The sequence below is a fragment of the Hemicordylus capensis genome, chromosome 6, assembly GCF_027244095.1.
Source record: "Hemicordylus capensis ecotype Gifberg chromosome 6, rHemCap1.1.pri, whole genome shotgun sequence".
Taxonomy (NCBI): Eukaryota; Metazoa; Chordata; class Lepidosauria; order Squamata; family Cordylidae; genus Hemicordylus; species Hemicordylus capensis.
Window position 1 is genome coordinate 96675247 of NC_069662.1, and position 16366 is coordinate 96691612.

Here is a 16366-nt window from a genome sequence, read left to right on the forward strand (position 1 = left end):
AGCAGACTGGTGATTAATTTTGCAATCTTCTCTCCCATTGTGGGGGAAATGTCAATATATGATCAAAGCTATAATAATTAGAGCACAAATGTTTAATTGATGAATTGGTTAAAAATGTTATTAAATGAATGAGAGGTTTTTAAAAAGACATTATTTTTAATACAAAAACTGGATATTGTCCTTATTTACCAGGAACAATCCCTGTTTTCTGGTACATGTCCCTGGTAAAATTGCTGCCATTTTGTTTGGTATTTTTTGGGGGAAAATTATTTTGGAAATTTTTTTATTTTTTATTTTGGAAAATACCTTATTTTTGTAATTTGGAAAATAGTTTGTTATAATGTTGTTAGTGTGAATTACTCATGGAAGTAAACATATGCGCATGAGCACTAAGGCACCAAACTATGCATAGCCTGTTATTTCACACAGTGTAAATATTGAGGCTGTGCACATCAGCAGTCCTACCCAGCTTAGAGCAGCCCTACCTGGATAGAGCTGCGTATGTGCAGTGCTGGGATCAAGGTTGATCCTGGTGCGGCCTCCCTCAGTAGCCCAAATTTTTTACCCAGGCTTTTACCTGGGTCAAAGGGTTCAAGTGTGCCCTTTACCCTAGGTCCAGGGTCATGTGTATGCTTGGGCTGCACACAGCCCCGTCATACACAGAGTTGGGTGCCTAGAGTTCCTGACTCCTCGGGTAATCCCCCAATGCACCGCACTTGTGTGATGCATTGTGGATTTCCTGGAGGCTGGGAAAACAAGTCATGACATCAGATGTAAGGAGCATTTCACCGCGTCCCCACATCTGATGTCAGATGCGGGGGTATGGTTTTGCTCCAAAATAGGTGGCCCCGTTTGGGAGTGAAATTGGCCAGCGCTGAGTTCACTGTGTGGCCAGTGTGGCTCTCCCTGCTTTTAAAAGGCAGGGAAAATCACTCCGGCCATGCTACGAACACAGCGCTGGCCAATTTCACCCCTAAACGGGGCCGTGTGGCCCGTGGCCCCATTTGGGAGGGAAATCACGCTCCCCGTGTCTGTCTGGGGTGCAAGGCATGCCCCCTGATTGGTGGCGGCCCAGGTTCTTTGAACCCATTTGCCCAACGGTGGCTCTGCCCTGACTGATTGGCTGAGATTGAATGTCCAAGGGTCTGTGAATTGTACTAAGTCTCAAGATATTAATGTCAGTCACATGACCATTTTTGGTGGGGCTGGGAGGAAGGCAGGACACAACCTACCTTCCCTCACACAATCTTCGCCTCTCAGGGATCACTCGTGCCATGTGCCCACACGTCTGGTGTGCAAGCAATCCCAGAGTGGCAAGGAGGTGGGGGGGAAGGAAGGCTGCAGCCTCAACCATCCCACAATGCACTGCATTGGGGGATTTCCCCAGGAACTCCTTCCACCTGGCTCTATGGGAGCTCAAGATGCCAGCAGCCTCAGCTGCCACATGACCAGGAGGTAGGGAGGAGGAGGGCACATGTGCAAAACCTGGGCTACCTGGCAGAGGAGCACTGGGATTCGTCCTGATCCCAGTGGTTCTCACAACCAGCCCTAGCCAGGCTAGTGCTGCCCTGAGTAGGCCTGGTCATGAGAACGACCTCATTCTGCATTAAATGAGATAGAACAGTATGTGAATTACGACATTTTGCGGATTATCTTTTTATTTTCTTCAAGTTCCTGTACTGGCATTCTTTGGACAGGACTTCTGGTCCAAAGTCCGGTTCCCCGCAGATCTAGGGGGCCTCCAAATGCTCGAAATATTTACAGGGTGGAAGCTATTGTCTGCTCAGGAGCTTCTCTCACCCTGCCCAGCCTCACCATCCACCACCATGGCTGGGCCTGCTCCGCCTGTCCTCCCGATCTCCTAGTATGGGAGGTGCTGAGGGCTGGAGGCAGCTGAGATAGTCCACCCGCCCATATCTCCTGTTGGAGGGGCCCTGAGAGCCGGCTGTGGACAGTCTAGATGTGACTGGATTTGCTCTGCCCACCCACCTGCCCATCTCCTGTTGTGGAGATGGAGTGCTGAGGGCCTGCTTTGCTTGCCTAATTTCCAGGGGGGGGGCACTGAGGGACGGGCGCAGCTGGTCTGGGTGGGGCTGGGCCTGCTCCAACTGCCCAATCTCCTTTTGTGAGGGAGGCGGGGCTCTGAAAGACCTTTAGATCCAGGCTCCAAAATTACTTAGGTTTTACCTCTGAGTTCCTGTATCAGCTGCATCTTTTTGACAGCTGTTTGTTACAAGCACAGTTTCTAGTAGGAATTATAGAAGTCTCACTTTCTGCTTTAAACTGACCTGCCTGTAATTACTTCAATGATTAAGGTACAACCACATTTCCACCCTTTGTGTCCTCTGCAGGGCTTTGGATCTCAAGTTTCAATTCTCTCCTTCTTTTAAATTCGTTTTAAAGCTGGTTGGAATGACTCATCGCTAAGGCTTAGATAGGTAGAAGTTTGATTGCTGCTGCCCTGCTTTGCAGTTTTTAATTTCTGGCTTCTGCAGAGTGCAGGGATTAAAAGTTATTGTTACTATTATTTAAGCCTAACATTCTATTACATAAATCTTAGCTGATTAATCTATTAATCTACTTTATTTGACTATTAATCTAGACAATGCACTTGTGCATCACAGCAAGCGAAATACACAAGAAGAGGCAGTAGCGTCTTTGTGGGGCAGAAGGGGAAATGCCTATTTTGAGATCGTGCTTGTCATGTGCACGTTTCCTCAACATTTCAGCAATGGAAATAGGGACATGCTTGTAACATCTCTATTAGTATACTAAGGATCACTTCGTGAGCAAAGTCTCTTCATTATTATACACTGGGAAGCACCCTGACTAGTAGTTCTGTGAATGGAAGATGTTCTACTCGTGCAAGGGAAAAGGAGCAGTTTTCATGCATCTCCTCTTCCCTCTACTGCCTTTTGGACCCTCCAAAAAGTCTGGCTTTGACTTCTCCCTCACCCTTAAAGACATATTTGCAGGGGGCACAGTGAGATGCAGGAATCAGTGAAAATGTCCCCTTGTTCAAGTAGAACATCTTTCATTAACTCAACTACCAGTCAGGATGCTGACCATTGCTGAAGATTCTTTACATGATTGCTAAGTTTTTTCAAGAGTATTTGAAGACTCTGAGTTATATGAGCTGATCATAAACCACACATTTAACCCACTACCCAGCCTTAAAGCAACTTGGGAAAATGACTTCCAACTGGAGTGGTTGAACATATGGAAATGCAAGCCAGTTACTTCCTCCTCAGCCCAAATTAAAGAGAACTTCATAGTTTTCCATCGATGGTACCTGAGCCCAGTAAAATTAGCACACTTCCATAAAGACTGTTCTCTGCTTTGCTGGAATGGCTGTGGGATGAAGGGAACCTATTTTCATCTTTGGTGGACCTGCCCCAGGGTCTTATACTTCTGGACGGAGGTATTCAGAGAGATGAGTAAAATAACAAATCAGAAAATAGAATTATGCCCCCAGCTGGCATTAGTAAATATATTTTCTGGGGTCAATTCAGATGTGTTATCAAAAAAATTAGTAGTGTTTATGGTAACTGCTGCCAGGTTAGCTATAGCCAAGCACTGGAAAAATCAAAACATGTTGATGGATATCTGGTAAAAGAACTTATGGCATAGCATGATTTCAGAAAGGTTAATCCATATTATTTGGTCCCATGCAAACCAGACCACAAATAACTCTTTTTATGTAATCTGGTCAGATTTCATTATTTACACCAATTGGAAGAATTATGGTTGTTTCCTTACCCCAGACACCATTAAACTGTTGATGGACTGATGAATCAGGGTTTGTTGTATGATGTTTTGCTGTTTGTGTTTGGATCAATTTTGTTCTGCACTGTAAATTTTTGTTCTAATAAAGGTTTGTTTGTTTTTAAAGAGTCTTTGAAGATGGGGTTGGCACCCTCTTTGCACTAGACCACCACTCACTCTGGGCCACCCCAGCACCCCACAAGTAGCTTTAAGGTTTTTCTCCATAGGGAAGAATGGAGGTTTCAGCAGCCCCATAACTGCACTTGGGGTGGTGGTGCTGGGGTGGCCCAGAGCGAGGGTGCCAACCTCCTCCATGGGTTGCTAACCCCTGGGGTACTGGGTTTTGTTGTTTCTGAAGTGGTCTGAGTGTAGATTCTTTGGTAGCATATAAGATTTTCAATGACAAACCATGAATCCACTCTTATCTGCTAACCTTAAAGACACATAAACTTCAAAAATCACTTAAAAATCAGCTCTTTGCCCAATTCCTTTCAAATAATTCTGATAGCTTCCTGGCCCCCCCTTGGGCACTACCACCCACCACACTCTGCTCTTGGACACCCCTTCCCCCCCGACGTGAAGCTATACACTTGCTGACACCTCCATGCTTCTTTATGGAGAAAAACCTTAAAGTCACATAAACTTCAAAAATCACTTAAAAATCAGCCTTTTGCCCAATTCCTTTCAAATAATTCTGATAGTTTCCTTGCCCACCTTGGGAACTACCGTCCACCACACTCCACTCTAGGACACCCCTTTCTCCCCGACGTGAAGCTATACATTTGCTGCAATCCTCATTATTCTCTATGAGGAATTACAAAATAATTTTAAAATTCACCAATAATCAGAGGAGTGTCCAATTGCCTTGGAACTTTGTGGATAGTAGGCACCCCTGGTTGTCTACCACCCACCCCACCTTTGTGCCCCTAGATGCTCCACAATAGGGGATATGGGCTGGTTAGTGTCCCATTATACCCTATGAGGAAAATAATTAAAAATATTTCAAATATTCATAAAAAATCATAGGGGTGTCCAATTGCTTTGGGTTTGCATGGTTGTTGGCAACCATGGGTGCTCCACAATAGGGAATAATGGGCTGGTTCAAGTCCCATTATACCCTATGACAAAAAAATAAAATTAATTTTCAAAAATTCATTAAAAATCGTACGAGTGTCCGGTTGCTTTGGGGTTTGGGTGGCAGGTACCCCTGGGTGCCAGCTACCATCCTACCAATTTTTGGATGTCTGAACCAGTTCAAACTGGTTCGAAATGGTTCAAATTCGAACCGAATCAGGGGGAGGTTCGAGCAAAAGCAAAACCGAACCACCCCCTCCTGGTTCTAACCTGGTTCGAATTCGAACCGAACTGGGTAAACTGGTTTTGTGCACATCCCTATTTCTTCCCCTTCATAGCTTCTTTGACCTTTCCTGTTAGCCATGCTGGCATCCTGCCGGTCTTGGTAGTTCCTTACCTCCTTTTTTGTATACATTCTAACTGGGCTTCTAGTATTGTGGTTTTAAGTCAACTCCATGCATTCTGGAGCAAAGTGACTCTCCTGGTTTTCCCTTTCAGTTTTCTTTTCACCTAACTCCTCATTTTAGAGAAGTTTCCTTTTCTGAAATTCAAAGTGTCTTTGTTAGAATTCCTTGCTGATTCTCTCTCTTTGCATGTATGCTGAATTTCATCACACTATAGTGACTGTTTCCTAAAGGGTCCATGACACTGACATCTTGCACCAGGTCCTGGGTGCCAATCAGAATTAAGTCCAAGGTCACCTTCTCTCTGGTTGGTTCCATGACCAACTGTTCTAGGCAGACGCGAAACTAGGGCAGGGCAGGCAGGGCACATGCCCTAGGCACTACTTGATAGGGGCGCCAAACTGCTATGCCCCCCCCAATTAAATGTAGTCAGAAGCCTCAAGCCACCAGTGGGCGCTGCTGAGCGGGCCCACTGCTCACCCCTGGCACTGCCGCGCCCCCCATAGGCACAGCGCTGAATGCACTCCACTTGCGTCCAGGGTCTGGCCGGGTGGCGGGGGATGGCGGCCCCGAGCTGATTGGGCCGCCATGCTGGCCGGGAGCATGAGCCGGTTCAGTTTCAGTGAGCATGTGCCCTGCAGGACCGTCGACCGACCACATGGGTTGAGAGGTAGCAGCAACAGCATTCACATGCTGTTCATCATCGTGTGCTGCCGCCGTCTGTTTTGCCCACCACAAATGACCACTCTCCTCTGCCAGCAGGCTGCATTCTCTCTGCTGCACACACACACACTCCAGACCAATCCAATCCAAAGTAAGTAAACTCTCTTCTCAAAAACTCCTCTCTCTTGTGTGTGTCATCACGCGCCCCTACCCTGTAAATAATGCTTAACCAGAGAACACTGCCTGAGGCTGCAACAACTCTCATTCATCATCAGTCGAAGCGTTCCACAGCTACAGTACACTAGGGATGCTTACTTGAGAGTAAGCCCTCTGAATTCAGTGGGGCTTAATTCAGAGTAAACTTGTATAGGTCAGCTGGTCAGGGACGAGAGAAGGGTTCTGTGATCCACAGGGCACAGTGAAGTTTGGGGGGAAAGCAGGGGGTGATCCAGAAAAGGACAGTGTGGTTAATCCCCTCTCTCTTTGTTTTAAATCAACTTTTTGGACAAAGAGAAAATGTGCGGAGGGGTTTACTCGCGTGCAAGGAGAGGCTGGAACAGGAAGTTCCTGGAGCACCCGGCAGCCAGCGAGAAGACACAGCAGCAGCCTGCCTGCCCCTGAATGCTACTGTTTCCCCCGCCTAAGCCAAGTTGCTGCTGCTTCTGCGCTAAGCTAAGCGGTTCCCTGTCTTGCTTTGGGGGCCGGCTGCTGAGGAGGACGCAGGACTGGGGAGACATGGAGGAGGAGCCCTCAGCCTCGAGTAATCCCATCCTGGTGCCTCTCTCCTTCTGCACCCCCCACCCGCCCTTTGCTGGGAAGCCCCACCACATGCCAGCCAAGCTGGAGAAGTCATTGCCTCCCCCCACATGCCAGCCGCCCCCTCAATGCCTTCCCCATACACTCCCCACTCAGAACAAAAGTCTTCTTCTTGAATTTAGGCAAATCCCCAATGTCCTCTCCTCCCTCCCTCCCTCCCTCCCTCTTGCTTCTGCCTTCCTTCTGCTGCCGCTCCCTTCAGCTGCTCAGGGATACCTAGACCGTGGGTGGGTGGGTGGGTTTTGTGTTTCTTCCGTGGCGAGAGGAGAAGAAGCAGGCAGGCTGTGTGCTTGCTCGCACGGACAATGAGCTGTGGGATTTACAAAGTGGTGACTTGCCTAGGAGCTAAACTGCTGCTGCTGCTGCCTATTGTGCTTCTGGAGGAGAGCTTTGAATAGGGGTGGGGGGACTATAGCAGTTTGCATTAATGAAGCAGAGGGATTCTCAAAGTGGTGACTTGATTAGGAGCTAAACTTTGCTGCTATTTGCTTTTGATTGCTGCCAGTGGTTTGCAAATCCTCCCACTCTGCTTTTTGATACTGTATAGCTGCCACCTTTTTTAATCAGCTCTGCTCCTGCACCTTTAATAGCAGACCAACTGCCAGTAATGAAGCAGGTGATGCTTCCACCTGCCCACCCTACCCCCCATGTTTTCATACCAGGAAAGGCTTCAGTTGCTAACTTTCTGTGTCTCTCAGACTGCTGTTCAAGGCACAGGAACAGGACTAGTAAAAAAAAGGTGGCAACCCTATAGACTGTGTTGTGTGTATTGTTCTCTGTTTCTCTGCTTCTAGAATCCTGAGAGGCAGGATTCTTCAAAGAGAAGGGTAGGATGCTTCTAGGTTGCACTTATTTCTGAAATGGGAAAGAAAATGCCTTGCATTCTGGCCTCTTGCTGCATAAATTAATTACTATGTGGGGTTGCCAACCAGCTAAGAAATAATGGTCTGCTCTGTTCTTCTGCCTTTAAGACCAGCTTGATCTGCAGAAATTAACCGGGGAAGCTTTTCATGGTTTTGAGATAAGTAGGATGGTCGGGGGGGGGGTCGGGGGGAGGGAGAAGGCAGAGGCTGCTGCTGTTGAATGAGCAATGTGTGAGTGAGAGCTGTGCTGAGCTGCTGGAGATGTTAAACAAGAGTAGGGATAGGAAGGTCTTGAAACTGAAGTCGCTCCTGCTTTCTGGAAGGCTGGAGTTATAGTGGAAGAGGAGGAGAGAAAGAGTAGCAGCATATTTCTTGTTCTGATTTCTTGCTCCCTGCTATGTATTTTTGCTGAGAAAATACAAGGATAACGTAATGTGTTGAAACAATTCCTCTTTCTGAAATGGTCTCTTCCCATTCTGCTGTGCTGTGCTTTCAGGCACTTCTCAAACAAACTAGTGAGTGCTACAGATGTAGCATGGACTTTGTCACATCCAATATTGTTCATGATAGTATTTGTTGTATTTGAACTAAGTAGAGAAATTAGAAAAATTGCAGTTGGAGCTCTATCTGTAATATTCTTGGCACATTCGCTCTCACCTGGAGTTTTAATTGGAACAGTAATATAGTTATACAGCTCTGGGGGCATAAGAAGGATCTCTCTTATGCAAGTTAAGTGGAATTTGGCTTATGGCAACTGAAGAAACTGAAAAAACTGACTTTGATCACATCATAGACCAATTTGCATCAGTGAAAGCAAGGAAGGTACGGTTATAATTTTCATGTAGTGCCATAATTTGTTAATTAAATTAACAAATTATTTTAGTGAGCTTGACTTGTATTTTTGAGCTGATTCTATGGTAAAGTTATCTGAAAGATGGATGTCAGATGTTTGGACAGGGGGCGCAATTTCAGTGCTTGCCCTAGGTGCTATTTTCCCTAGATACACCTCTGGGCAGAGTCATTCAGGGTATCTAGAAATCTGACCTCTTTGTCATTACCTGACTGTGAATATACCCAGTCTATGTGTGGGTAATTGAAGTCACCCATTATTACAGCCCTGCCTCTCCTTGATGCCTCCCTGATTTCCTCCTGCAACTCCCAGTCACTGTCAGCGTTTTGATCCGGAGGGCGATAGCATGTCCCCCATAGCATGTTCCCTTTCAGGCCTTGTATTGTCACCCACAGGATTTCTGTGGAGGACTCCAGTCCACCTACGTTTTCTAGCTTGTTAGATTCTATGCCTTTTTTAAAAGTGCTACTCCACCTCCAAGGCGCCCTTCCCTGTCCTTTCTATAGAGTTTATATCCAGGGATAACAGTGTCCTACTGGTTCTCACTGTTCCACCATGTTTCTCTTATGCCCACTATATCTATTTCTTCATTAACAACCAAGCTCTCCAGCTCACCGATCTTGGCTCAGAGGCTTCTGGCATTGGCTTGTAAGCACCTATACGCTGAATATCTTACCTGGTATATGCCTTCTTTTGGCTCTTTGATCTCTTTGACCAGCTAGCACAGCATAGAACGGACTTCTGTCTGCTCTTTATGTGGTTCTGCTCTGTCCCCTTTTGTTTTATCTGAATCTTTTACACCCTCACACCTTACGGGATGGCATTTGCCAAACCAGATACTGATCAGCTCCGGTCAGCTATTCTCCAGGCATCATTTTAAAAGCTGCTCTGCAACCTTTTTGATTTTAAGAGCCAGCAGTCTGGTTCCATCTTGGTTCAAGTGCAGCCTGTCCCTTTTGTACAGGCATTGCTAGCCCCAAGATGTATCCCAGTGCCTAACAAATCTAAACCCCTCCTCCTGGGGTACCAATGTCTCATCCATGCATTGAGGCCCCTCAGCTCTGTCTGTCTGACTGCCCCTACGCATGGAACAGGTAGTGTTTCTGAGAATGCTACCTTGGGGGGGCTGGACTTCAATATGCTACCTATCAGCTTAAATTTTGCTTCCAGGACCTCCCGACTACATTTCCCCACATTGTTGGTGCCGACATGCACCTTGACAGCTGGCTCCTCCCCATTACTGCCTAACAGCCTATCTGACACCGCATGATGTCCGCAAATTTTGCACCAGGCAGGCAATTCAACATGTGTCCTACACACGGGTCACAGACCCATCTCTATACCTCTAATGGTTGAATTGCCCACTACAAGGAGGCCCCCACTCCTCGGAGGAGTATTCCCTGTTGGAGAGGATATGGGATCATCATCTACAGAAGGGGTCATCTCTAAAGGAACGTTTCCCTCTTCCTCAGATTGACGTCCTCCTTCCCCAAGACCTTCATTTTCCCTGACAGCAGAGGAGCTATCAGCCTTAGAGTGGGATGCCTCTACCCTGAAGGTCTTGTCTGCATGCCTCTCTGAGCTTTTCCAGATCTGTCACATTGATCTCAAGGGAAATAACCTGTTCTCTGAGAGCCAGGAGCTTCTTGAACTGAGCATATACCCATGACTTCTGCCCATGGAGCAAATAGTCATACATGCAATACACTGGGAAATGCCCCTTCCCCTGTTGGCTTTATTTATTTTTATTTTATTATTTATTATTAAAACTTGTATACCGCCCTTCCAAAAGGCTCAGGGCAGTTTACATTATACCTTTATACCTTTTAACTTGTTTTGTTGGCTGTTAACAGAATTTAGAGTTTGTTTATTAGAAAGTTAGGTCTTAGCTCTATTGGTCAGTTATTTAACTGTTCAAACTTCCTTTCTCCAGAATAAGAAGGAGGGAGCAGTACTTACTTTCTCTTTCCACTGGGCTCCTTCTGATCAAAGGGACTCATTTCATGCTCCCCTGCACACTTCCCCACTAAACGCCATGCAAAACTCCAATGCCCTGTTTGCTATCCCTGTTTGCTAATCTCTCAGGCCTTCACCTCATATATAGAGAGTAGGCTTCAAACTGATACAGGAATTTGACTTACAAAACGTGGCCCCTCCCACCAGGTGTGGCTCACTGCAACCCTAGCTGACTCCTCCCTCTGTCCCCCTCCAGGCAGAGAGAAACAACAACTAAATGCCACAGAGCCTCCAAAGCAAGCTCTGGGAAATGCTAGCCCTGCAAGAGAAACACACACACATGCAATAAGAAGCTTCCTGGCTGTGGCAAGCCTTGCCTCAGTAGCAAGTTTCCCTTGTTTCTAGTGCATTTGCCTTGCTACTTCTCCTGTCTGCCTGGTGTGACCTCTGGCTTGCTCTTCATTTCTGATTACCTGCTGGACCCCCAGTTTCTGATTGTTGATATGGCTTCATCTTGGTTTGTTCCTGGCTCCTGCTTTGACCCTCTGGCTTCTGATCTAGCCTGATTCCTGGAATGTTCCTGTTTCTCCCAGTCTTGGCATTGGTCCTGTCCTCCGTAGTGACTGTTGCCCATGGCTCATCTGCCTGACACTAACCTACCCCACATAATGAGGATGGGTGGTAGTGGTGGTGGAGAACCATGCACACTGCCCTGAGCTCCTAGGAGGAAGGGCAGGATAAAAACATGTAAAATAAGGATAATATTAAACCAGGGCTGTTTAAAATTTAACACATTGTTACTGAAAACTGAAAGCATGCAAGTTCCAATATCAAATAAACTGTAAAATTGTTGCATAGAAGAATAATGGCTACAAACGTAAAACATTAATTAATGTGGCAAATATACAATCACATAAATCAGGAAAGGTATAATGCATTTTATTTGAAAAATTCCCTTCTTCCAAATCAAAGTGGCTGCTATGATGCACAGCATTATGGCTCCATAACTGCATCCTGAGGCTGCAACTGGTATTGAGAAGCACCGTGCCTCTGAGGCTGGAAGTGGCCCACAGCCACCAGACTAGTAGCCATTGATAGACATGTCCTCCATGAATTTGTCTAAAGCCCTCCAAGCTGGTGGCCATCACCACATCCCATGGCAAAGAATTCCGTAGATTAATTATGCATTGTGTGAAAAAGTACTTCCTCTTGTTAGTCCTAAATTTCCCAACCTTCAGTTTCATAGTGTGACCCCAGGTTCTAGTGTTGTGAGAGAGGGAGAAAAATTTCTCTCTGTCCACACTCTCCACTCCATGAATAATGTTATATACCTTGATCATGGTTCCCCTTAGTCTGAGGTAAAGAGTCCCAGATGCTGTAGCCTAGCCTTATAAGGAAGGTGCTCCAGGCCCCTGCTCATCTTGGTTGCCCTCTTCTGCACCTTTTCTAGTTCTACAATATCTTAAGATTTGGTGACACAGTACACATACTATACAAAACCAAAAATATATATTAAAAATCTTTACAATTATATCTGTAAAAAAGCTACTGTTTTGTTACATTACAAATTTAAATACTTATCGTTGTCTTCCTCCCCTGAATGGCATTATTAATATGATCTGCAACTGCTTTCTACTTTTCTCCTATAGTTGCTGCTATGTCTCTCAGATGCAGTAAATTTTATTAAACTATTTACCCCAAAAGAATGTGGCATTTTAAATTAAAAATGCTCAAGAAAATAATGCTCAAGAAAATAAGGAGATGGAAATAGGTCAAAATCTGATCACACACACACACACACACACACACACACACACACACACACCCCAGGTTTGCATGGTTAATTCATAGCTCAAAACGGCTCAGGAACTCTATGGACAAGATTAAGCCGCATACAAACCACATTCATCTGATGCACTGCTTTGGAAGGGTTGGGTTGCCTAATTTTAATTAGCAATTAAATTAATATGGCAGAGAAAGAAAAACCTGAAAGATTTTGGATTCAGGAGTAAAAGCCAGGCACAATTCTGAAGTAACAATAGTTTTTTTAAAAAATTGGCAGGCAGGATAATTGCTTGCTCTGAGCCAGCAGACTGCATCCTGACGCCCTCCACTGGCTAGGTATGGAAAGTACACCACATTGTTCTTTTCAAGCTCCCTTAGTAGTAAGCTGAAATGCTGAAGTCTTACCTCCCCACAAGGATCTATGCACTCTTCTAGAGGAGTTGTAAACTTGAATTTGGCAAGCCATTTTTTCATTATTCTAATATCTATCCTCTTCTGCACCTTGCCTGCCTTCTTTTACACATACCATGTCATAGCAATCCTAAAAAATTTAAAAATTATGTTAAGATAAACTTCATGCATCCAGATAGCCCATATTCAGATACTTTAGACTTCAACAACTATTTATATAACTCTCTCTTTTGCGGGGGGGGGGATATCTAATAAAGTTATCAGATGTATCCCACATACTAGATAGTGACCTTTCAGTTTTCATGTTTCTATTTCACAAGAAGAGCTGGTTCACACATGACAACGACAAGAAGTGAGGACTAGGGATGTGCATGAAACCAGTTTGGAAGCAGAACCGGTGGTTTCACCAGTTCGAAGGTGGCGGGGGGGGGGTCTATCTTTAAGAGTGGGGGAGGGTGCACTTACCCCTCCCACCGCTTTCCTCCCCACCAGCATCCGTTTGTTTCAAAGCCCATCGGAGCGGCAGTGTACCTCCCTGCCGCCCAATTGCCTTTGTCTTCTAGATATGACCAGAAGTCACCAACGTGCCTGTGTTCGAACGACACGTCGACGTTCCCTGCTGTGGTTCTGTGCACATCCCTAGTGAGGACTGGCATGAGTGAAGGGGTTTGACATCAAATAGTTGCAACACCAAATGTAATCCACTGCATGCTCTGTTGCACATATGCAAGTTCCATCTTCAAAATGTTTTCAGTGGAGCATGTCTACACATTTATTTATTAGAAATATTTAATATACCGCCCACTCTGAAGACTCCGGGCATGCACAGAGTCAAAAACATGCAAACAAAGCAACATTAAAAATTACATTCGAAATTAAAAACTAAAGTAACTAACAAAAAATAAAATAAAATAAAGTAAACTACAGGGCAAAAGCCTGCCCCCCCCCCAAAGTCTTCAATAGAGGTTTGAAGATCAGTAAGGAAGGGGCAGAAGACTTCTATGCTCCAAAATTCCTACTTCCCCATACCTACCAGACACTAAAGGGTTCATTAAATTCCAAACTGGTGGACACTCCATCCCAACTCACAAAATCAGCACCTCAGAAATTTAACTATTTTTAATTACGTTAAATAAGTGTCATTGTTCTCAGTGGAAGAACTTCCTTCTTCGGTATAGCTTTTAGGCAGCTTTGAGTCCTGTGCAGTGTTTTGTCCTAACTACTTCACAAAAGGCAAATCATGGCATCTTCTATGGCATGAGAATGTTATCAGCTAGTAGAACCCTGGTCGCTATAGGCACTTCCAAAAGCTCTTCTTTATAAGCAATCCATAGTTGGTCCTCAGGTGGCCCCATATCCTCTAGAATACAGAACAGATGGCTACTAGAGTATGGCTACTTATCATAAATTATAGATGGCTATATCTATACATCTATACAGAATAGATGGCTAGTTATCAATGGCTACTAGTCTGGTGGCTATAGGTCACCTCCAGCCTCAGAGGCAATGCCTCTAAATGCCAGTTGCAGGGGAGCAACAGCAAGAGAGAGGGCATGTCCTCACCTCTTGCTTGTGGACTTTCCAGAGCAGAGGCGTAACTGAGGTAGGGCAGGCAGGGCACGTGCCCTGGGCGCCACTTGGGAGGGGGCGCAACATTGCCATGTCACGTGGACCCCTGCGCCGCCACCCCAATTTTGTTTTGTTTGAGGCACGAGTGCCAGCACCGCGGCGGCGCCCCGGCGAGCTCAGCTCCAGCCGGGTGCCATGCTGCCTGTCCAAGGACAGACCTCCTCCTCTACCTGCACGTCGCCCAGCCCTGCAGTGGCACGCACCCCCGGGAGCTCAGCTCCAGCCGGGCGCCACGCTGCCTGCCCGATGCACCTCCCGGCTCCTCCTCCACCTGGCGCGCCCGCCCTGCCCCCCGCACATGGTGTCTCTCGCAGTCGCACACTCCACGTGTTGCATTGCACGCTGAGGTGGCGAGAGAGACTAGAGCGTGTGTTTGCTGCTCCAGGAGCCCGAGGAGGAGGACGACGACGAGCCAGGAGTGGGAGCCTTGCTGGTTTCACCAATATCAACTTTTAAAAAGTTTGCAGACAGTGCATCAAGAAGGTGTGTGTGTTTTAATTTTTTAAAATTAATTTACATGGGGACAGGATTCTTGCTTGTTGGAGCTGGCTTCTATCTTGGCTGAGGGTAGCCGGCGGGGGTGTCGTGGCAGCGGGCGGTTACCTGGCTTTGCTCAAGTTGTGTTGCTTGTTGCAACTATGTTTGCTGGGGTGGCACGGTGTTCGGGCAGCAGCGGCGCGGGGGTGTCCTCCCCAACAGTTGGGTGGAGGGCGCGGTGGCACACTTGCTTTTTTCATCCAAGCAGCGTGGCAGGTGGTGCCGGCGCGCTCGCTCTGGCTGCTCGAGAGTGTGTGAGAGAGGTTGGTGTTGGCCTGTTGTTGGGTACTTCTCTAGTCTCCCCCAGCCGCGCCACCTGGTGTTGCAGCGGCGCCTGCCAGGGGGGCTTGCGGGGGACCTGAGCTGAGAGGTTTTCAGCTCAGCAGCTGCCTGAGTGAGCGGGGGAGGGCAGGTTTCCGTGCCAGGTCGGGTGCAGCGGCGACGAGGATAGTTCCCCTGCTCGCTCGTTCGGAGGAGGGAGCTTCCTTCTGGCTGGCTGACGAGACGAGGAGGAGCTACGGGAACAACAGCAACAGGCAAAACTGTGCTTAAGGAGGTGCTTAGTCCCCTTTGCTAAGCCGGGGAGGGCGAGGCGGGCTGGCATTGGCAAGAAGCGGTGGGGGGCTGTCCTCTCCTCTGCCCCGGTCAAACCCATTTGTAGCATGACGAGAAGTGTTTACAGCTGCAAGATAAACTCAGTCTCGAGTCTCACAGTCGCAGCTGCTGACTCAGAGATGGAGTTTATCTTGCAAACTCCTCTCGTGCCTCTTTGTAGCAGCTGGGGCAGTTCATTCTGCCGATCTCCTCTCTCGTGGTGTGAGTGGAGCCAGTTGCTGCAGCTCTTCGGGTGGGTTTTCTGCCGTGGGAGGGAACCAAGCAGCGCCTGGCACGTCCTCCCCTTACCCCTCGGGATCAGGCTCTGAGAAAGTCCCCAGTTCTTGCAGAGCTGGGGCTTGCGGCTGAACTCTCGTCCCTCCTCCTGGGACTGCTGGGCTGGCAATTATTTTTCGCCTCTGTACTCTGAATGAAAACCGGAGGCGGGAAGGACTGGAGGGCTGAGAGTTGCCTCCAGGGAAATGACGACAGCAGTGGGGAAGGGGGAAGGGGTATATTGCAGAGGCGTAGCTAGGGAAAATAGCGCCTAGGGCAAGCACTGAAATTGCGCCCCTGTCCAAACTGGAATGATGAGACTTGTAGTCAACAATATCTGGAAATCCCTGTTAAGAGGAACACTGTACTAGGGGTGTGCACGGATCGGTTCGGAGGCCATTCTACTGGCCTCCGAACCAGTCTGGAGAAGGGGTGGTTTTGGTTCGGGAGGGTTAGGGTGGGGGGTTCCATTAAGGGCGGGGGGGGCTTTACTTACCCCTCCCGCCCTTTGCTGCTTTGGCGCCGTAAATATTGCAAGAAATCCGGGCGGCAGGATCCCTCGCCGCCCGCTTCTATTACTAATTATGGCTCTGCTCCTCCTCATTTTAAAAATCGGGGGGCGGCAGGGTGCTTCCCTGCCGCCCCCTCGAAGCCCCCTGCTGCCGCTGAAGCCCACTTAAATCTCGCCCGGACCGGAGGAGAAACCGCGCTCGGGCAGGCGGCAGCGAGACGTCCGTCTGCCC

The 16366-nt window shown here is 47.4% G+C and overlaps 1 protein-coding gene across 15 annotated transcripts in view; it reads right to left on the reverse strand.

Annotated features, from left to right (window-relative positions):
- The window catches only part of LOC128331449 (CX3C chemokine receptor 1-like), a 64202-nt gene that overhangs the window by 21468 nt on the left and 26368 nt on the right, over positions 1-16366 (reverse strand). For 2 of the 15 annotated variants that reach the window (XM_053264889.1, XM_053264881.1), the window contains exon 1: positions 12582-12698. The exons of 6 other annotated variants lie outside the window; for them this stretch is intronic. Coding sequence is in view for 2 of the 9 variants with exons in the window: in XM_053264874.1 (XP_053120849.1) it covers positions 12582-12642 (61 nt within the window). In the remaining 7 variants the exon portion in view is untranslated. Of the gene's footprint in view, positions 1-1232; positions 1260-1989; positions 2014-10394; positions 10497-10864; positions 11112-12581; positions 12718-16366 lie in introns of those variants that run through there. 7 more of the 15 variants (XM_053264875.1, XM_053264874.1, XM_053264882.1 and 4 more) reach the window with 7 other exon arrangements.